We start from the raw sequence: 23,780 nt of genomic DNA, 5'->3' as shown, positions 1-23,780 counted from the left end.
CATAATAGGCAGTGGTTTATGGAACTCCAGTGATAGGTCCGAAGCATATAATTTAAATCCCCCCAACACCTGGGAAAGTTTTCTTCTCAAGGTTCGGTTAGGAAGTGTCTGATATTGTGCAATAAAACACCCTCTCGTGCCAAGTCGTGCATTTGTGATTTAAAATTCCATCAAATTATTGACATGAAACTCCCGAGTAATAATTACGCGCAGCGATAATATTTGACTGTGGCGCTCGGCGCTTGTGTAGAATCTTTGACTCAAATAACAAGACCACTGTTACGATTTCTTAGATACTTGAAATTACGACCAGCTTGTAGGGAATTTGTTGCGGATGTGACTGTATTGGTTTTATCATTAATCAGTTAAAATTCGATTACGAACGATTAATTACGATTCTTGGTGAAGTAAATATCTCACGCACGTCAACATTTCGGTTCAGCACTGTTATTTTGTGTAACGTCGTCTTCGTAACTTGATAACGATCTCAACACTCTACCGACTGTCGCCGAATTTTAGCCGAGGCCAAGTACAAATCAAACCAAATCATCAGGAAGAAGAGCCGTTATAGACTGACGCAGAAAATTCTTTTATTTGTCGGAACCCGTTAACCTGGCTGGAACGTGGTAGTTGGTTTGTCGTCAATCACGCCGGGAGCGGGCCGGACGGTGGCTTTCGATGGATTACCACATGGTTAGGAAGTGGGAGCGAAGTGTGGCTGCGAGCTGGCCGGCGTCAGAGCTGCCGGCCGGCATGACGTGTGTTGTTGTACGGTGGGAGGGCCGGCTTGTCGGGCGAAGCGAGCGCGCAGCGGCTCAGTCTGTGCGCACAGTGGCAGTCGTGGTATTCGGCAGTCGCCCGCCAACCGCCGCCCCGCCCAGACAGTTCCACAGCCACAGACACAATACAGCCGCAGCCATGCGAAGCGCGCTGACGCTCATCGTCGTCTTCTCCGCTCTGGGTGAGTTTCCCATCTGACTGTCGCAGCCTCCGCTGAGCGGGGCCATTTGACGCGCGTGAATAAGGGTCAGGGACGGCGCCTACTCGCTGCCTCCACAATCCGCAACAAAGCACAAACTTTCCATATCGCGCGTGGTGTGCTCTAGCATTGCGTGTACTGTAGAACGAGCAGTGAGAGCCAGTTATTTTAGTTATATTTCATGGCGTCTGAGCGGAAACCCCCAGCATTCTAATATTTTTTATAGCAGTCTACTGTCGCATTTGACTTTAAAATGATTACAGGTTTCCTTCAACTTTCGAACATCTTCTGATCTATTACAATTGCAGAGCAAGCCGTCAGCTTTACGTGCTGTGCGCAGCATCCGCAAGTCGTTGATGAGGCTGATCATTAGCTGATTACAATTAGCTAGATCAGATATAATTGTGCTTTCACAGTCAGACACATCTACTCTTGAGCTTGACCCATTTATTCTTTGTGGTTTTGGAGTTTAGCATTTCTCACGGGTCGTACTAATAACATTGTCTTACTGAGGCGATGTGAAATGATACGTAAATAATGTATGATCTTTTATACTGTGATGATAGTTATTAACCAAAACAGTGTTAATATAGGGCATAAGGACAGCTCAGTTTCATGCCTTTCATGAAATGCTTAACAGTCAGCTACATTTACTTGATAGGCTACACATGCAGCATATGTGTAGCATCACATATACCTTAATTATCTTATAATTATTAAATTAACATATTTAACATTTCATAATTTCGTATATGCCGTCTGTCTGTCTCTCTCTCTCTCTCTCTCTCTCTCTCTCTCTCTCTCTCTATCTCTCTGTCTTTCACTCACACATCTACACACACACGAGGTAGGCTCGGTCTTGCGGAGATCGCACTTCGTTACTTATTCTAGTCTTCTCCCCCAAACAAAACTTGCTGCCACGCCCTCTTTTAACGTGCTAGACATGCCTACTACTGTACTACTGTAATAATAACAATAAAACAAATAAAGATCAGACAAGAAGATAATAGATTTTCAAATAAGTAGCTGCGGGAGAATACTGAAAATTAGATGGATAGAGCGAACAGTTAGTGAGGACGTACAGAACGGAACTGAGCGAAAAAGAAATTTATGGTAAAAATTGACTTGAGAGAAGCGATCTGTTGATAGCACACACCATAAGGCATTGACGAATAGTTAATTTGGCAATGGGCAGAGGTGTATGTGGGAGTGGGCTGTAAAAATTGTAGAGGATGAGATAAGCGTGAATACAGAAAGCTGATTCAGAAGAATGTAGGATGCATTAGTTATTCCGAGATGAAAGGGATTGCACAGTATAGACTAATTAGAAGAATTGCATCAAACCACTCTTCGGATTGAAGACCACAACAATAACAGCATCAATAACAGTATGAAATGTTTGATATGTTGTTGTTGTGGTCTTTAGTCCGAAGACTGGTTTGATGCGGCTCTTCATGCTGCTCTAACCTGTGCACGCTTCTTCATCTCCGAATAATTACTGCAACTTACATCCTTCTGAATCTGCGTGCTGTATTCATCTCTTCCTCTTCCTCTACGACTTTTACCCCGCACACTTCCCTCCAGTACTAAATTGGTGATTGCTTGATGTTTCAGAATGTGTCCTAGCAACCAAACCTTCAGGTTGTGCCACAAGCTTCTTTTCTCCCCAATTCTGTTCAGTACCTCCTCATTAGTTACATTATCTACCCACTTAATCTTCAACATTCTTATGCAGCAGCACAATTCAAAAGCTTCTCTTCTCTTCTTGTCTAAATTGTTTATCGTCCATGTTTCACTTCCATACACGGCTACGCTCCATAAAAATACGTTCAGAAAAGAGTTCCTAACACTTAAATCTATATTCGATGTTAGCAAGTTTCTCTGCTTCAGGAACGGTTTCCTTACAATTGCCAACCTATATTTTATATTCTCTCTAATTCACCCATCATCAATTATTTTGTTGATCAAATAGAAAAAACTTATCTACATACTTTAAGTACCTCATTTCCTAACCTAAATCCCTGAATATCACCTAATTTGATTCGACTACATTGCTTTACGCTTGTTTTTCAGTTGTTGTTGTTCATCTTAAATCTTCCTTGCAAGACACTGTCATTGTTCGATATAATAATAACAAATTGTTAAATTACAATAAAATTTATAAAATGTTTTCATATAACCATAATTTGTTTGCATCAGCTCTTAGTACATCGTTTTAGCAAAATTTTCATGAAATTGTCATTCAGAGAACTACAGCATTTGCAAAGCAAACATCCGAAAATTTGGGAAATACCTATGACATGCAATTGATTTAAGAACTATAATAGCAACAAAGTCGAACACCTATAACAACACAGTACTAAAATCGTAGTGTGTACTTATGGTGGGTACTCACCATGATATCATTACGATTATGAACAATGGTCTACAGTAAACGATGGGAATATTGTTTCTTTCAGTCGTTTCCGCTTACGTGTTAGAAGTTAGTCTTCCTGTTTTTATTTCTGGCGGCAATGTTCTCTGTAGGCGGTGATGCCTAGAGCAGCCATACATCGCGATTAATCGGGACAGTCCCGTTTCTGAGCCTCAAAAATTTCCAAGAATATTTTCAAACACTTCCGTACCGGTTAAAATATTTTCTGACTATCGATTTTATAAATTAAGGGACGAAATTGACATTTCTTATGTTGGTGCCCCCTGACACATATAAAGTGCTATAATCGTTGCGTACTCGATTTTCTTTGCTTTTGCTGAAACGGAAATCAGGGTTTTAAAAAGAGTTTCAGAGCAAATTCGCTTGCTTTAGTGGCACAGAAAATGATCGTTTAGCAAAATGTAAGTTATGTAACTATGCTGTGTGTCATCGTGGTGCTGTAGATCTCAAACATTACATGGATTGCGAGAAACACTGGAAGAATCTTCGATCGGCAGAGTCTTCGCTAAAAATGACTAGATATTTTTTGACTTCAAATACATACAAACAGACAAAGCTAGCTGCAACAGGAGGAACCACGTCATTATACGTTGTTAAACACCACCACTGTTCTCATAACTGCAGTTCAACTACACGAAAATTCGAGATTTCGGAGATCGCAGAAAATGCTTCGTGTGGAAGAACCAGGTGTGAGGCAACTGACGATGTTATACTCCACATTCCTGGAAGCAGGTCATAGATGCTGTAAAAAATGATGTAGGTTTTTCAGTTCTTGTAAATCACTTCTTGCCCACAATGGTAGAATTAAAAGTGATACTTAACGAGAGTCACATGGATTAGCCTTCATGCAAGCAACTACAATTATTCACGTTTCCTAGACTCATAGTTTTCATACTACTTTATGCCCGGAAAGTTAATATGTAAATATGATTCTTTTTGTTCGGAGGACTCCCCGCCCCAGTTTCTTGGATCCGTGCCCGACACACACACACACTCGTACAATGTACATACTGTTTCTTGTTTAAGAGTCGTACAGTGAACTGTACTACTTGTGTAAAGTGGCCAGTAAGTGTGCGGTCACCATGGGCTAGTTTGCAAGCCAAGTACACAAAAAGTCATGGGATACCTCCTAATATTGTCTCGGACCTACTACTTCCCGGCATAGTGCATCATAGACTCACCGAATCGTCTGAAGTCTCCTGCAGAAATATTGAGCCACGCTGCCTCTATAGCCGTCCATAATTGCGAAATTATTGCCTGTGGAGGATTTCGTACACGAAATGTCCTGTCTACCATGACCCACAAATGTTGGATCGGATTCATGTCGGGCAATCTGGGTGGCTAAATAATTCTGTCGAAATGTACGGAATGTTCTTCAGACCGATCGTGAAGAATTGTGGCCCGGTGACGCGATGCATTATCATCCATAAAAATTCCATCTCTGTTTGGAAACATGAATGGCTGCAAATGGTCTCCAAGTAGCGGAACATATCCATTTCCAGTCAATGATCGGTTCACTTGGACTAGAGGACTTCCTGAAGGCGTTCGATACAGTTCCGCACTGTCGCCTGATAAACAAAGTAAGAGCCTACGGAATATCAGATCAGCTGTGTGGCTGGATTGAAGAGCTTTTAGCAGACAGAACACAGCAAGTTGCTCTCAACGGAGAGACGTCTACAGACGTTAAAGTAATCTCTGGCGTGCCACAGGGGAGTGTTGTGGGACCATTGCTTTTCACAATGTATATAAGTGACCTAGTAGATATTGTCAGAAGTTCCATGTGGCTTTTCGCGGATGATGCTGTAGTATACAGAGAAATTGCAGCATTAGAAAATTGCAGCGAAATGCAGGAAGATCTGCAGCGGATAGGCACTTGGTGCAGGGAGTGGCAACTGAGCCTTAATATAGACAAATGTAATGTATTGCGAATACATAGAAAGAAGGATCCTTTATTGTATGATTATATGATAGCGGAACAAACACAGGTAGCAGTTACCGTACTTATGTAAAATATCTGGGAGTATGCGTAAGGATCGATGTGAAGTGGAATGATCATACAAAATTAATTGTTGGTAAGGCGGGTGCCAGGTTGAGATTCCTTGGGAGAGTCCTTAGAAAATGATGTAGTCCATCAACAAAGGAGGTGGCTTACAAAACACTCGTTCGACCTATACTTGAGTATTGCTCATCAGTGTGGGATCCGTACCAGGTCGTATTCACAGAAGAGATAGAGAAGATTCAAAGAAGAGCGGCGCGTTTCGTCACAGGGTTATTTGGTAAGCGTGATAGCGTTACGGAGATGTTTAGCAAACTCAAGTGGCAGAATCTGCAAGAGAGGCGCTCTGCATCGCGGTGTGCTTGCTGTCCAGGTTTCGAGAGGGTGCGTTTCTGGATGAGGTATCGAATATATTGCTTCCCCCTACTTATACCTCCCGAGGAGATCACGAATGTAAGATTAGAGAGATTCGAGCGCGCACGGAGGCTTTCCGGCAGTCGTTTTTCCCGCGAACCATACACGACTGGAACAGGAAAGGGAGGTAATGACAGTGGCACGTAAAGTGTCCTCCGCCACACACCGTTGGGTGGCTTGCGGAGTATAAATGTAGATGTAGGACTCAGTCCATTCCACGCAAACACAGCCCACGTCATTATGGAGTCACCACTAGCTTGCACAATGCCTTATTGACAACTTGGCTCTATGGGTTCGTGTGGTCAGGAACACATTCGAAAGTTACCGTCAGATCTTACTTACTGAAATCTGGACTCATTTGTCCAGGGCACGGTATTACAGTCGTCTAGGATCCAACCTATGTGACAAAGACCATATGAGACTCGCTGTAGGCAAGACGTCGGTCGTCAGCTGGTGTAGCCCATTAAGGCCAAATTTCGCCGCACTGTCCTAACGGACATGTTCGTCGTGCGTCCCATACTGATTTCTGCGGTTATGTCACCCAGTATTGCTTGTCGGTTAGCACTGACAACTCTATTCAAACGCCGCTGCTCTCGGGCTTTAAGTGAAGGCCGTTGGCCGCTCCGTGGTTCGTGGTGAGAGGTAATGCCTGAATCTGGTATTCTCGGCACACTCTTGACACTGTGGATCTCGGAGAATTGAATTCCCTAACAATTTCCGAAACGCAATGTTCCATACATCTAGTCCGCGTTCGAAGTCTCTTTAATTCTCGTCGTGAGGCCGTAATGACGTCGGACACACTTTCACACGAATCGCTTAAATATTAATGACAGCTCCACAAATTAAATGCCTTTTTATACTTTGTGTACGCACTATTACCGCCATTTGTATATGTGCATAACCCTATCCCATGATTTGTCACCTCAGTGTGTATGCAGTAACGGGATGTGATCGCTCGTTCACACATTCGTCAGATCTCCATACTTAAACTACATTCGATGTGTACACAGGCCATTCAGCTCGCTGATCCTTTAGCGCTTTCGCGCTTATTTGACCGGTTAACACGCGAGGTGCAGTAATAGGAATCTAATCACTCGTTGCGTGTTTCAACATTCGCTCGTAAATGCTAATTATGAGAGAGGACGCTGCGTTTTACATAAGCTATTAATATGTTCGTTAAACAACCCTAGTTTCCAAGCCGTGTTCCGATAAACATTACAGCCGGCCGGAGTGGCCGAGCGGTTCTGGGCGCTACAGTCTGGAGCCGCACGACCGCTACGGTCGCAGGTTCGAATCCTGCCTCGGGCATGGATGTGTGCCATGTCCTTAAGTTAGTTAGGTTTACGTAGTTCTAAATTCTAGGGGACTGATGACGTCAGAAGTTAAGTCCCATAGTGCTCAGAGCCATTTGATAATCATTACAGATAGTCCACAAGAACGTCATCAACAGTCACGCGAAAATGCTCACTAGAATTTAAAATATTGCAGAGACACTGAACTAGCTGTGGCGACAGTACTTTAGTTGCAACGAGACCCACAGACAAATGAATTTTTTCAAAATCACAATGATTTTTCGCACCGGCTGGTCTTACTTGGATTAGAGTATCCTTTATTTTGCATTCTTCACTGCTTCACAGTTTCGGCTGTGTAGACATTTTCGAGGGTCTGGATTACATACCAGACGTAATATTGTCAAAATACAAGTTTAATTCGTTATTCTACATCTACATCTACATCTATACTCCGCAAGCCACCTGACGGTGTGTGGCGGAGGGTACCTTCAGTAACTCTATCGGTTCTCCCTTCTATTCCAGTCTCGTATTGTTCGTGGAAAGAAGGATTGTCGGTATGCCTCTGTGTGGGCTCTAATCTCTCTGATTTTATCCTCATGGTCTCTTCGCGAGATATACGTAGGAGAGAGCAATATACTGCTTGACTCTTCGGTGAAGGTATGTTCTCGAAACTTTGACAAAAGCCCGTACCGAGCTACTGAGCGTCTCTCCTGCAGAGTCTTCCACTGGAGTTTATCTATCATCTCCGTAACGCTTTCGCGATTACTAAATGATCCTGTAACGAAGCGCGCTGCTCTCCGTTGGATCTTCTCTATGTCTTGTATCAACCCTATCTGGTACGGATCCCACACTGCTGAGCAGTATTCAAGCAGTGGGCGAACAAGCGTACTATAACCTACTTCCTTTGTTTTCGGATTGCATTTCCTTAGGATTCTTCCAATGAATCTCAGTCTGGCATCTGCTTTACCGACAATCAACATTATATGATCATTCCATTTTAAATCACTCCTAATGCGTACTCCCAGATAATTTATGGAATTAACTGCTTCCAGTTGCTGACCTGCTATTTTGTAGCTAAATGATAAAGGATCTGTCTTTCTGTGTATTCGCAGCACATTACACTTGTCTACATTGAGATTCAGTTGCCATTCCCTGCACCATGCGTCAATTCGCTGCAGATCCTCCTGCATTTCAGTACAATTTTCCATTGTTACAACCTCTCGATACACCACAGCATCATCTGCAAAAAGCCTCAGTGAACTTCCGATGTCATCCACCAGGTCATTTATGTATATTGTGAATAGCAACGGTCCTATGACACTCCCCTGCGGCACACCTGAAATTACTCTTACTTCGGAAGACTTCTCTCCATTGAGAATAACATGCTGCGTCCTGTTATCTAGGAACTCCTCAATCCAATCACACAATTGGTCTGATAGTCCATATGCTCTTACTTTGTTCAATAAACGACTGTGGGGAACTGTATCGAACGCCTTGCGGAAGTCAAGAAACACGGCGTCTACCTGTGAACTCGTGTCTATGGCCCTCTGAGTCTCGTGGACGAATAGCGCGAGCTGGGTTTCACATGACCGTCTTTTTCGAAACCCATGCTGATTCCTACAGAGTAGATTTCTAGTCTCCAGAAAAGTCATTATACTCGAACACAATACGTGTTCCAAAATTCTACAACTGATCGACGTTAGAGATATAGGTCTATAGTTCTGCACATCTGTTCGACGTCCCTTCTTGAAAACGGGGATGACCTGTGCCCTTTTCCAATCCTTTGGAACGCTACGCTCTTCTAGAGACCTACGGTACACCGCTGCAAGAAGGGGGGCAAGTTCCTTCGCGTACTCTGTGTAAAATTGAACTGGTATCCCATCAGGTCCAGAGGCCTTTCCTCTTTTGAGCGATTTTAATTGTTTCTCTATCCCTCTGTCGTCTATTTCGATATCTACCATTTTGTCATCTGTGCGACAATCTAGAGAAGGAACTACAGTGCAATCTTCCTCTGTGAAACAACTTTGGAAAAAGACATTTAGTATTTCGGCCTTTAGTCTGTCATCCTCTGTTTCAGTACCATTTTGGTCACAGAGTGTCTGGACATTTTGTTTTGATCCACCTACCGCTTTGACATAAGACCAAAATTTCTTAGGATTTTCTGCCAAGTCAGTACATAGAACTTTACTTTCGAATTCATTGAACGCCTCTCGCATAGCTCTCTTCACACTACATTTCGCTTCGCGTAATTTTTGTTTGTCTGCAAGGCTTTGGCTATGTTTATGTTTGCTGTAAAGTTCCCTTTGCTTCCGCAGCAGTTTTCTAACTCGGTTGTTGAACCACGGTGGCTCTTTTCCATCTCTTACGATCTTGCTTGGTACATACTCATCTAACGCATATTGTACGATGGTTTTGAACTTTGTCCACTGATTCTCAACAGTATCAGTACTTGAGACAAAACTTTTGTGTTGAGCCAACAGGTACTCTGAAATCTGCTTTTTGTCACTTTTTCTGAACAGAAAAATCTTCCTACCCTTTTTAATATTCCTATTTACGGCTGAAATCATCGATACCGTAACCGCTTTATGATCACTGATTCCCTGTTCTGCGTTAACTTTTTCAAATAGTTCGGGTCTGTTTGTCACCAGAAGGTCTAATATGTTATCGCCACGAGTCGGTTCTCTGTTTAACTGCTCAAGGTAGTTTTCAGATAAAGCACTTAAAAAAATTTCACTGGATTCTTTGTCCCTGCCACCCGTTATGAACGTCTGAGTCTCCCAGTCTATATCCGGCAAATTAAAATCTCCACCCAGAACTATAACATGGTGGGGAAATCTACTCGAAATATTTTCCAAATTATCCTTCAGGTGCTCAGCCACAACAGCTGCTGAGCCAGGGGGCCTATAGAGACATCCAATTACCATGTCTGAGCCTGCTTTAACCGCGACCTTCACCCAAATCATTTCACATTTCGGATCTCCGTCAATTTCCTTCGATACTATTGCACTTCTTACCGCTATAAACACGCCTCCCCCTTCACTGTTCAGCCTGTCTCTGCGGTATACATTCCAATCCGAGTTTAGGACCTCGTTACTGTTTACGTCTGGTTTCAGCCAACTTTCTGTCCCTAGTACTATATGGGCGTTGTGATCGTTTATTAATGAGAGCAGTTCTGGGACCTTTCTATAGACGCTCCTGCAGTTTACTATTAGCACATTAATATTGTTATTCCCTGTTGCATTTTGCCTACTCCTATCTTGCCGCGTCTCAGGAGGCGTCTTGTCGGGCCTAGGGAGGGGATTCTCTAACCTAAAAAACCCCCATGTGCACTCCACACGTACTCCGCTACCCTTGTAGCCGCTTCCGGCTTGTAGTGCACGCCTGACCTATTCAGGGGGACCCTACATTTCTCCACCCGATAGCGGAGGTCGAGAAATTTGCACCCCAGATCTCCGCAGAATCGTCTGAGCCTCTGGTTTAAGCCTTCCACTCGGCTCCAAACCAGAGGACCGCGATCGGTTCTGGGAACGATACTACAAATTCCACCCCGCGAGCGAGGCTTTCCGCCTTCACCATTCTGCCAACCGCCTGTACGAACTGAGGATGACCTCTGAACCCAGACGGCAGGAGTCATTGGTGCCGACATGAGCAACAATTTGCAGTCGGGTGCACCCAGTGCTCTCTATCGCCGCCGGTAGGGCCTCCTCCACATCTCGGATGAGACCCCCCGGCAAGCAGACCTTCTCGCTATTTCCCTAAGGGGCTCCATCACCCGCCTAACGTTGGAGCTCCCAATAACTAATAAACCCCTCCCCCCGTGTGCCTGCTCGGACCTTGCTGAAGGAGCAGCCACATGTCCCCTCACAGGCAGAGCGGGCGATGCCACACGGCCAGCCTCCACATTGACCTTCCGCCTCGTGCGCCGCGAACGCCGCTGAACCCGCCACTCCCCTTGGGGAGAGGGTGGCCCAACCGCGCCCGGTACCCGCGAAGATGTCTCGACAGCAGGGACAGTGGGTGAAGCATGTAACACCTGGGGTGTACCTTGCGACGCACCAGACTCCCCACTGCCGCTACACTCAGAGGCAGCAGCCTGAAGACGGCTGACCGCGGCCATCAACACGCTCAGCTGTTCGCGAACAGTGGCCAGCTCCTCCTGCGTCCGTACACAGCAGTCACACATCCTATCCATCCTAAGGAAACAATTTACTGAAGAGAGCTAATCAACGTTTAACTAGACTGCTAATTCACTAAAGGCGGCTGCTTATTCACTAAACTGTGGTTGCTAGCCACTTCTTGTAGAAAACAATGAAAATAGCACTACCTGTCTCTGGACTGTATTGAAAACAAACTCTAGCACTACTGGCACTATGGTTGACTACAGGGACTCTCTCTTACTGTATTCAAAACAAACACGAAATCTATGGAACACTATTAAGAGCACTCGAAAATTAAAGCTTCCTAAAAGCAAATACACATGGAAGAAGAAGTGACAAGTAAGAAAAATACAGTTAATACTTAAATTAAGGTAGCTCGCTGCACAGCAGCACGGAATAAAAGTAAAACGTAAATTAAATGAAAGTGACAATAAAAGACATTTAGTATAACACGTCAAGCGGACTTACGTTTGTCACAAATTGTCAAAATACAGTGGTACGTAATGGAATACAAATAGAATTAAACAGTGGTCGGCATATAAAAAGCGAAAACATAATGTAATAAAATATTTTACGATATTACCGTTTTAAAATAAACTATATAAAAATGGTTCAAATGGCTCTGAGTACTATGGGACTTTACATCTGAGGTCATCAGTCCCCTAGTACATAGAAATACTTAAACATAACTAACCTAAGGACATCTCACACATCCATGCCCGAGGCACGATTCGAACCTTTAACCGTAGCGGTCGCGCGGTTCCGGACTGAAGCGCCTAGAACCTCTCGGTCACATTGGCCGGCGCAAACGATATAATACCTAGAGTTTCCTGAACAGCTGCTAAGTAACATAAAGCTTGCAAGTTGATGTAATTCCGTGCTATACTACTTGCAGCGACACCTCGCGAACAGTTCGTCATGGACAAACTTGCAAGATCTGCTCTATGTCTCGTACATATAATATAAAAAGTAATTTTTGTCAAGCTGTGAACGCGGAAAGTCCATCAGAGATCGACAGGAACGGAAAGAAGGATTAGTATTCCGATGAAAGTGCATGTTCCATTTCGGTGGCTTTTCCGTCGCATGCTGTTGGCTCTGAGAACTATGGGACTTAACATCTCTGGTCATCAGTCCCCTAGAACTTAGAACTACTTAAACCGAACTAACCTAAGGACAGCACACAACACCCAGCCAACACGAGGCAGAGAAAATCCCTGACCCCGCCGGGAATCGAACCCGGGAACCCGGGAGTGGGAAGCGAGAACGCTACCGCACGACCACGAGATGCGGGCGCGTGCTGTTGGTAACGGTACGCGCGATGAATAATAGGCAGTCAACACGACGAATCATGAGTGACGCATCATGACGCAGATTTAAATAGCTAATGAGATTCTCTTTCGTTATTTTCTATGTTTGTCAAATAAAGTTAGCTACTATTTTGTTTGTTCGGTTAGAATTTAACCACGTCGTCGGAATTTTCAGCAAAATAGGAAATAAGACATACCTGTATGTTAATGCAACGAAGAATGTATATCTCGGGTTACTCTAGACATTATGTTATGGCAGTCGTATCTTTGTGTTGAGATTCGTTGACTTCACCAGCTCACAAGCTCGGCCAAGTAACAAACTGTCTACATTCCAACCTAACCTTGGCCTCGGGCTACGCTACACGACATTCTTATCAGCATATCCAGGTTCGCCGACACAAGCATGCAGCGCAAGAGCCCCCGAGAACGTGAGCACACCATAGCCGGTGTCTCTCGCTATAGGCAGGGTTCAATGCGATGTCACATTTCATCGGTATCGGATGTGATTTATATATAAGAAAAAAGAAAACTGTGAGGCCGAGAATGGCTTGACGAATTTTAACATTTTCTTTTGTCTTAGCAAAGAAGTAACTGATGGTTTCGTACTTAAAAGGCGTTGTAAAGGCATGGAAATGGCTGTGGTGGGATCGAAGGGCGATCTCCGATCAGTAACCTATGCTCTAGAATGAAAATACACCAGAAAATTTCGAGACCTGTACAAACTGTGTTTAGTTGTATCGATCATATTTCTGTGTTCTGGCGTATATAGATTGTATTCTTTTATAATTTCAATTTATGTAATAATTTTATATAATTTTCATTTTGTGTTTATGTTATTTTATTGTGCACAGTGCTCTACATTTATAACCTGTATAGGTTCCGTGCAGACAGCGTGATGGTCGCTCAAGAATGCTTTAAGAAGCATGCTTACACCTGCTGGGGTTTATTTGGTAGATATGATTCCTGCGTTGAGTGTAATTAACGCAAATTGGAACACGTTTAACACGTACCACTCTGTATTCAATATATAAATTTTTCCTTTGTGCACAAACGACCAACGTTCAGTTCTCTTTGAGTTTTTACGCGTTTAGAAATTTATAGCACTGTGGCAAATAAATAGAATAACTAAGAGCTGTAACAGAAGAAAGGCGAAAAAGAATGCAAACAATTAAAACAAAAATACAAATAAATAAAACAGTAGTGTAATCAAGTAACATATTTCATATCGTCTCCTGTCCCATGAAAAATGATTTCATCATAGGAGATAGACTCATGGTCAAATACAGTAGTATTTCGGCTACTTCTCTTGTGCATATCCTTTTTATCACCTTTACGAAATTATTGGAAGTGAACAACGTCAACGAAACGAACTGAAGTACTTGTAGGGTTTGGCTAGTAGTAAGACCATATGAATATTACTACTTTCATAACATCCTTGGACTTGAATTTACTGCCTAATTTGTAACTAAGACATACAGAACATTTGTGCCTAGTTTTTGCCTAAGAGATGTTGCTGGCTGAGAAGAGAGATAGAGGTGGTGCAATTGTGTATGGAATGAGCGATAATCAGGTCACGTGCTGTCCATCCTGATTCGTCTTTTCGATGATATTTCACGAAACTCTTCAGTAGAATATCTCGAAGTTTCTGTGAACAAGATTCCTTCCTTATCCATCTCTCCCACATCGTGTAATAACCACAGTACTTATAGGAAGTTAAACTTCGGGCTTCTCTAACAAAGCCTCATCCCCATTACCTGACAATGATTGCCAACATCCCGAGGTCATAGCAGAAGTTCAGACATAAAACTGCCAGAGTAATACTTGGCAACATTTAGAGCAAACACTGGCTAAGTCGCCGATAACTCAGCAGTCACGCCGCTGTGTTTATAGTCCGAAGTCCAGCTGATGTATCTTTCAAAAGCGCCTCCCTTTACCGCTATAGAGTAACTGACTGCGTAGGTGATGTGTAAATTTGACCAACGTACAGAAAATGCGCTACAGCCAAACCCTGTAGGGGTTATCAGCGTTCTAATTTTAGAAATCCGAACTTATTGTCCAGTAAGCGAAATTGATGACGCTTGTAAAACTCGTTAGCTTCATGTACTTGCGGTATTAACATCTATAGTTTTCTGCATCTTATGTCCACCAATGCGAGTGCTTAATAATAGAGTTAAGGAGCCGATAAGATTAATTTTAACGGCTTTCTGTAATTTCTGTCAATGATTCCAAACTAAATTGTTGTCAGACTGTCGATTTTGGTCCACAATGTGCATCTTAAGATAACTGAATCGAGTCATATTTTCCATATTTCAAGCTGCTGTTTTTCGTTTCGGTATCTTGCCATCTTTATCAAGATTGACTTACAACACTTATCTTCCTCGGCATAAACAGTTCCATATTTTCCCCTATTTCCTGTTAATTTTCAGCGGTTATTGCCAGAAAGGATTTTTTTCCTGATTATAGCGGACGAACATTTGCTATACCGTACAACCTCTCTCAGCAGTGACGCCAATATAAAATACACACTGCAGTTTCAGATGACCAGTTCGGTAACATTCACAGTCAGAAGACACGGCCTGAATTCTCAGTGGCTGAGCAGCAATTTTAGTCTGTGGAAGGGATAGGAAACGCTTTCATTGCGCGTTCAGAGAACTTTTACTCTGCTGTACTCAACAAAACGTGCAGCTGAATATATCTGACATTGTCCGAGTAGGAGAGAGCGGTCGTAAGTAGATAAAAAAATGTAAAATTATAAAAATTTCAAAAACTTTCTATAAAAATTCTTAAAAATTTCAAAATTCTCTATCTGTTTCAATTGCTTCGTAGATTGCGTGGCTGTACATCGCACAGTTTACCTCAAAATTTAAAATAACCTTATGTTTGATGGAACAGTCTTGTACATTGCGTGTGCATTTGTACACACATCAAAAAAAGTTTTGCATCACCACAGTTCCCAGAACTTCTGAAGATAGGCATTGACTGTTGAGATTGTATTACAGACACAATCTCTTTGACTGTTCAGAGATGTCACTAAACCCGCCCATAGATGTAACAACCATGCATGAGCAGCGCCTCTTAGACGGAGGGGGTCAGACAGCCGATCAGTTCCAGTCATTCCACTAGGGAGGATGTACACGGCTCGTGTTGTCTGTAGTTCAACCACGCCTAGACGGTCAATACTGCGGTTCGATCGCTTCCGCATTGTTGCTTTGTGGCAGGAAGAACTCTCAACAAGGCAAGTGTCCAGGCCACTCGGAGTGAACCAAAGTGATGTTGTTCGGACATGGAGGAGATACAGAGAGACATAAACGGTCGATGACATGCCTCGCTCATGCCGCCCAAGGGCTACTGCTGCAGTGGATGACAGCTATCTAAGGATTATGGCTCATAGGAACCCTGACAGCAACGCCACCATGTTGAATAATGCTTTTCGTGCAGCCACAGGACGACGTGTTACGACTCAAACTGTACGCAATAGGCTGCATGATGCGCAACTTCACCCCCGACGTCCATGGCCAGGTCCATCCTTGCAACTGCGACACCATACAGCGCGGTACAGATGGGCCCAACAACATGCCGAATGGACCGCTCAGGATTGGCATCACTTTCTCTTCACCGATGAGTGTCGCATATACCTTCAACCAGACAATCGTCGGAGACGTGTTTGGAGGCAACCTAGTCAGACTGAACCCATTAGACACACTGTCCAGCGAGGGCAGCAAGGTGGAGGTGCCCTGCTGTTTCGGGGTGGCATTATGTGGGACCGACGTATGCCGCTGTTGGTCATGTAAGGCGCCGTAACGGCTGTGCGATACATGAATGCCATCCTCCGACCGATAGTGCAACCATATCGGCGGCATATCGGCGAGGCATCCGTTTTCATGGACGACAATTCGCGTCCCCATCACGCACATCTTGTGAATGATTCGTTCAGGATTACTACATCGCTCTACTAGAGTGGCCAGCATGTTCTCCAGACATGAACTCTGTCAAACATGCCTGGTATAGATTGAAAAGTGCAGTTACGGACGATGTGACCCACCAACCACTCTGAGGGATCTACGCCGAATCACCGTTGAGGAGTGAGACAATCTGGACCAACAGTGCCTTGATGGACTTGTGGACAGTATGCCACGACGAATACAGGCATGCATCAATGCAATAGGACGTCCTGCTGTGTATTAGAGGTACCTGTGTGTAGAGCAATCTGGACTACCACTTCTGAAGGTCTCTATGTATGGTGGTACAACATGCAATGCGTGGTTTTCATGAGCAATAAAAAGGGCGGAAATGATGTTTATGTTGATCTCTATTCCAGTCTTCTGTACAGGTTCCGAAACTCTAGGAACCGAGGTGATGCAAAACATTTTTGATTTGTGTAGTACCACATGTGATCTGAAGATGGTCATCACTCTGAGAAAAAAAAGGTTGATATTAAATGCAGTTGAGACAATATATAGAAAATTTTGGTAGTTTTAAAAATTTTCAAAGACCGTTTTTAAAATTTTTATAATTTTACATTTGAGTAGATGTGCTACAGCGAACGCAAAAATTAATCAGTCATACACTGCTGCCTAGTAATTTCTTCGACATTCAGCAGCAATTTTAGTCTGTGGAAGGGATAGGAAAAGCTTTCATAACGCATCCATAGAACTTCTGCTCTGGTTGACTCAACGTAAATGTGCTACAGTGAACGTAGATACTAATCAGTTGTACACTGTTGCCTGGTAATTTTTCTGAAACTTATACACATACGTCAGTGTTGCATGGAAAAGCGATGACGCGCTGTGTCTGATGTTTTGAGAAATCAATACGCAACAGGCGTAGGACTGATTAGTTTGTACGTTCATGTAACACATCTACGTTGAGTAAAGCAGAGCAGAAGTTCTCTAGGCGAAACTAAACTCCACACGCCACGCAGTCGCTCGTAGTTAAACGTGGTTTCGACCATTTGAATGTAGGCTCGTGTGCGACACTTCTGAGCGCTTATCTGCGCGCGGTCAACAACGTGTTATGTGCTTCTCTCCACGTTCAGGCACGTGCGAAGATACGCCCTATTCGGATCCTCGGTTAAATCCGTACCTTTTAGGACCTCCCCCCCCCCCCTTAATATCCCGTTCGCGCTGTGCTGAACTGCACTGTAAAAGCATTTTTTTTACCTCCAGTACACTGATAATAGTACCAAGCATTTTCCTATGGTCAGAAAAAGTACTGAAGAGGAAGTTTCTGATAAGAAAGAACACAAATTGTCTAGTCGTGGATGGTGGGGAAAACACTAGAATAAGAAAGCAACAGTGACTGTAAAGTGTTCGAGAATTGGCCGCTGCGTCCCAGATTCAGCTATCGACAGCTATCTCTAGCTATCGGCCGACCTCTATGTTGCCCTGGGCGCTTCGACTGCCAGCGATGCTTACCAACTCGTGCCAGTCAGCATATCCTCGACGCGTGCCTAACGACCAGCGATTAAGGACAACCATTCATATTTACATAAAAGTGGATTGTACTGGAAGAATACTCGTGGTGTGCGTTCTGAACCGAACTACATCGCTGTTTCTACAGTTTGCTGCAGTTTCAAGGTTTTCTTATTCCCAGTATTTTTAACGAACTTGGTGACACACAGATACTAACTTTCAACTTAAATTGGAAAGACCACGTAGATAATAGTGTGGGGAAGGCGAAAAAAGACTGCGCTTTGTTGGCAGAACACTTAGAAGATGCGACAAACCCAGTAAAGAGACAGCCTACATTACACTTGTCCGTCCTCTGCTGGAATATTGCTGCGCGGTATGAGATCCTTACCAGATAGGATTGACGGAGGACATCGAAAAAGTGCAAAGAAGGGCAGCTCGTTTCCTGTTATCGCGCAATAGTGGTGAGAGTGTCACTGATATGATATGCCAGTTGGGGTGGCAGTCACTGAAACAAGGGCGTAGAGAGAAATGATCATCATAATAAAATAAGAGAAATCAGAGCTCGAACGGAAAGATTTAGGTGTTCCTTTTTCCCACGCGCCATTCGAGAGTGGAATGGTAGAGAAGTAGTATTAAAATGGTTCGACGAACCCTCTGCCAGGCACTTAAGTGTGAATTGCAGAGTAACCATGTAGATGTAGAAATCGGACATTACAAATATGCAGAGATAAAGTATGAACCGTGATGAGAATTCTGTGACATTTATGTGTACATCTACTATGTTTACATCCTTTATCACACTGCAAATTTACATAATGCTGTTGACAGTATTGACCGAGTATATGAACTTTGAAACTCTGCTGGTAAAGCGAAGGTCATCTGCAACTTGTACACAAACGCAGTTGCAGTTATTAGAGTCAAATACGTGAAAGAGAGATAGCAGTTGAGAAGGGGCCAGCGTATTTAACAGTGTATACAATGATGTGCATTACAGAATATTTTCATGGGACACACGTCAGATCATTTCACTATTTGGTATTTTTCTAATGTGGAATTCTAGCTACATGTCTTCCTGAAGAAGACGGGTTTACATCAGTCGAATCCATAGTCAGGGGTTGAATAAAACCGCCTTTAGTTGCAACTGGCTAGCAGCTTTGGATTCATTTACTGCTCTCTAGCCGTTGCTGAAGAGTAGCCATGTTCAAAATATATATAACTGCTCTTCCCTCGCCCGCCATATATACTGTTTCGAATAGGGGAGAAACGAAATTTGTGGCGCAACCTGGCTAAAAGAATATATCGGTTGACAGGACACAAGCAATAATTAATTTCCAGAGAGCTTCTGTGAAGTCTGGAACGTAGGACGATAGGTACTGGCAGAATTGAAGCTATGAGGAGGGGTCGTGAGTCGTGCTTGGGTAGCTCAGTTGGAAGCCGGCACGGTAGCTCAGCGTGTTCGATCGGAGGGTTAGCTGCCCCATGTAATAAAAACTGAGTGAGCGGATTAACGACAAACTTGCACAGGTGTCATGGGACGTCCTCCCCGGACAAATGCAACGAACATTAACGAACAAAATGAAATCAGAAAAAAAGGTTGGTAGAGCACTTGCCCGCCAAAGGCAAAGGTCCCTAGTTCGAGTCTCGGTTCGACACACAGTTTTAATCTGCCAGGAAGTTTAATAATTAATTTATTTATGGAGGAAAGTATTGGAAGTATAAGATGTAGGGGGGGACAAAGGTCTAACCATAATTTCATTCAAAAGGATCTATGTTGTATAACGGGTGTAAGCGCTGATATTTCTGCTGATGACTGAGGACGGTATATCGAACATTACATCAGTACTTAAATCACTTGCAGACTAATAATTACAGCTGGCCTTTGTGGCCGAGCGGTTCTAGGTGCTTCAGTCTGGAACCGCGCTGCTACTACTATCGCACGTTCGAACCTGCCTCGGGCATGGATGTGTGTGATGTCCTTAGGTTAGTTAGATTTAAGTAGTTCTAAGTTCTAGGGGACTGATGACCTCAGATGTTAAGTCCCATAGTGCTCAGAGTCATTTGGATTTAATAATTACATCTATTACATGTCAAATCTTTTTAGACTGGATAGTACGTTCAAGTACATATGGCAATAGCAAACAACTAATGCTTATTTTCCCCTGGGCAGCATGTCGGGAGCTGAAGTGTGGACGCGTGGACGCAAAATGGTTATTCTGTACTGAGAGAGTGGTCCACTTAGTGGTGCAGTTACGACTGTGCAGAAAACATCAGGTAGTAAATTATGTGACGTATTAGCACGAAGACTTTGGATGCAAGGATAAAACAATCGACACACCGGTGCATGTGCATATTAAGATATCACATATAAAAATATCTCCACTTATACCGTCACATTCTGTATGTGTGGAGATGAAGACACTTGCACATGGTAGACTAGCATGGAGAGCTGCATCAAATCAGTCTTTGGATTGAAGACCACAACAATAACATATCATATTGCACATTGCAGCAGTGCCTTTCTGTGTTGGGCTGCCTGATGAAATTTTTTTTTATTTTACGCCACTTGGGCAGCTTGGGCCTCGATGATGATGAAATGATGATGAGGACAACACACTGAGCAGAAAAAACCCCCGACCTCACCGGGAGTCGAAGCCAACTTTGTGTGATCTATCGTTAGCAACTCTAATCACAAGACCACCAGCTGCTGGCTACATTACATTTTTCACGTTCCATGGAGCCGCGAAGAGGGTTCTTTGGAAAGCGATAAAACGCTGAGGATGCAACTATGTAACGAAGTGACTCAACATTATGACGTACTACAGAGTATTAATTTTAAGAATTTTTGCGAAGATACCCTTCAACTGAATACAATAGGACGCAAGACAGAAAGTTACTTAATTCACACTTAAGCTCCATCTCACCAACGGTAAGGCATTTAGTATATGTTCTGACAGGTAGTTGAATACAGTTGCACTCTAAAGATGCAGGAATGGTTCTATGGTGCATTAAGTACCAAATTCCAACTAAACAAACAAATAAAGAAGCTCTGACAGGCGTGGCATCTGCAGACTAAATTGCTGGAATTCATATTATGCAAACTGCTACTCTCCGTATTATCCAATACGTTTCAGCACTTATGTGCTATCATCAATGGGTACTTCTATTCAGGTCTATAAAACGCAAACATGTTTTAATTAATAATTATTTTCTTTTCAATAATTATCAGCTAAACAGGTTTGCATGTAACAGACCTGAATAAAACTACCCACTGATGAGGGCACAAACGTACTGAAGCATGCCTGGGCATTAAACAGAATATTTGTTTGTTAATATACTGTTATTAGGTAATCTACACAGCTGTTTTATTTGTGGTATATAATTAAAATGATCTATTTCGAAATTATACGATTTAATCTTCAGGCGTGCTTGTGGCAGACCCATTGAACCGAAACAATGAAAGTGGATAAAGTGATCCCAACTTAACCACTTCGAAAATCAGTAGCGGTACCTATCGTAAGCATTAAATATGTGCCGGCAGCTGTGGCCGAGCTGTTCTAGGCGATTTAGTCCGGAACCGCGAGCCTGCTACGGTCGCAGGTTCGAATCCTGCCTCGGGCATGGATGTGTGTGATGTCCTTAGGTTAGTTAGGTTTAAGTAGTTCTAAGTCAAGGGGACTGATGACCTCAGATGTTGAGTCCCATAGTGCTTAGAGCCATTTGAACCATAAAATATGTCATTTCTTGTGGGCACCCGATATGAATGCCAAACACGCAATAGCAGAAGTTTCATTCCTGCCCAACGAATTAATTTTAATTTTTGTTTCGTTTACATTCGCTTTATATACTTCAAAGTTTCGATTGAATTGAACTATCACAGACAAGCATATTGAAACTCGAGCACGTGAATTAAACACCACCCACAAAACATCTGTATGGATGATACAACAGAACCGAACTCCTGTGATTACAGTCTATACCGAAAAGCATTCGCAGTATTTTTCTTATAGGGGCCAGGACGCAGGAATGTTCTAAGTCGTGTCGTTTATCAGTTTTTAGCCTCATGCCAGTTCGCACACCCACGCTTTACACACACACACACACACACACACACACACACACACACACACAACATTTAACAGTACTTTCCATACTTCAGATTCTTATCAAATGGTTCAAATGGCTCTGAGCACCATGCGACTTAACTTCTGAGGTCATCAGTCGCCTAGAACTTAGAACTACTTAAACCTAACTAACCTAAGGACATCACACACATCCATGCCCGAGGCAGCATTCGAACCTGCGACCGTAGCGGTCGCTCGGCTCCAGACTGTAGCGCCTAGAACCGCACGGCCACTCCGGCCGGCAGAGATTCTTATCAGTTCTTGTTTTGTTTTATTTTTTGTCACGGACTTAATTGTGTTCTAGCTAGCATATACTAGATGTAGTCTTTCAGAGAAGGCCGTTCTAAATGTTCCTACAATTTACTTTAAGGGGAGTTAGAACGGATTTTTTTTCACATTTTCGGATTTTTATCTCATTAAAATTTGCAATTTTCCAAATAATATATATATATATATATATATATATATATATATATATATATATATATATATCACTTATAAACTCACATGGGAAGTATTTTATTTCATTCTTTTAAATATAATCTATACTGGTTGAAAATGTTAAAATTTTTACGTGCTTTACTTCAAGATCTAATAAAATCGGTAATTTTTTTATATAGAAGGCTGTGGATTTCTGTGTTATAAAGGTTAAATTACGTGTTTGTATTGGTAGCACTGTCAAAAACAGTATTGTATCGTTTCATAGTATAAACAAACGTTGTGTGCCTAAGTGCTAACGTTTTTCCAAGGAAAAGTAACGAATAGATTGACAAGTCTCTCAAAAAGTAAAGTATGACGGCAAAACGAAGTGTTTTTAAGAATCGTGGGTTTCATGGTAACAGATTTTCGAATAAAGAGAAACATTGTGTTCAACATGTGATGTGTGTGTGCCGGCCGCGGTGGTCTAGCGGTTCTGGCGCTGCAGTCCGGAACCGCGGGACTGCTACGGTCGCAGGTTCGAATCCTGCCTCGGGCATGGGTGTGTGTGATGTCCTTAGGTTAGTTAGGTTTAAGTAGTTCTAAGTTCTAGGGGACTTATGACCTAAGATGTTGAGTCCCATAGTGCTCAGAGCCATTTGAACCATTTTTGTGATGTGTGAAGTTACAGACAATGAAATACAGGCTAACTCGTCAGTATCTCTCACCCATTAGTGCTTCGAAGAATAAAATAAAATGTTGTGATACACAGTTTTCTCAAAACGAAAGTGGTGTAAATGGTATGTAAGGTTATATTCCGGTAGATTAACACATACTAACAAGGGTGTTAGATGAATGTGTGTGTTGTAAAATATGTGGACGGCCTGTTAGTTTACATGAAGACAGTGAGGTATCAAATGGAGTAGCCAGGAAACTTATCATTAACTATGCCAGTTGTAAATATACTGATTCATTTTAGAATTCTGATAAGTGTAAAGATAATTATTTTGAAGTAAATTTAGGTGGTTTTATGGATTCAGAGCTACTGGCAAAGGAGACACTGCAACAAAAACAATGTGTGCCTTGATGAATATGCCACACGTACCTTGTAAAATCGACAAGTATGCATGATTTATTGGAGCTGCTGTGGAATCTGTTGCATATGAGTCAACGAAAGGTGCTGCAAACGAAGCTGTTGAAATAAATAACGGTATGGCTGACAAACCAGTAGCTTTTGATGGCACATGGCAGA

General features: G+C 42.8%; 1 protein-coding gene across 4 annotated transcripts in view; it reads left to right on the top strand.

Moving 5' to 3' along the window:
- The first annotated feature begins 665 nt into the window (after positions 1-665).
- Positions 666-23,780, top strand: part of LOC126161609 (microsomal triacylglycerol transfer protein) — a 209,470-nt gene continuing 186,355 nt past the window's right edge. For all 4 annotated transcript variants that reach the window (XM_049917563.1, XM_049917562.1, XM_049917560.1 and 1 more), the window contains exon 1: positions 666-961. In XM_049917563.1, the coding sequence (XP_049773520.1) occupies positions 679-961 (283 nt within the window). In that variant the 5' untranslated portion in view covers positions 666-678. The remainder of the gene's footprint in view (positions 962-23,780) is intronic.

This window comes from Schistocerca cancellata, chromosome 2 (assembly GCF_023864275.1).
Source record: "Schistocerca cancellata isolate TAMUIC-IGC-003103 chromosome 2, iqSchCanc2.1, whole genome shotgun sequence".
Lineage (NCBI taxonomy): Eukaryota > Metazoa > Arthropoda > Insecta > Orthoptera > Acrididae > Schistocerca > Schistocerca cancellata.
The sequence above is the reverse complement of the archived record's forward strand: the minus strand, read 5'-3'. Positions and strand labels throughout refer to the sequence as shown.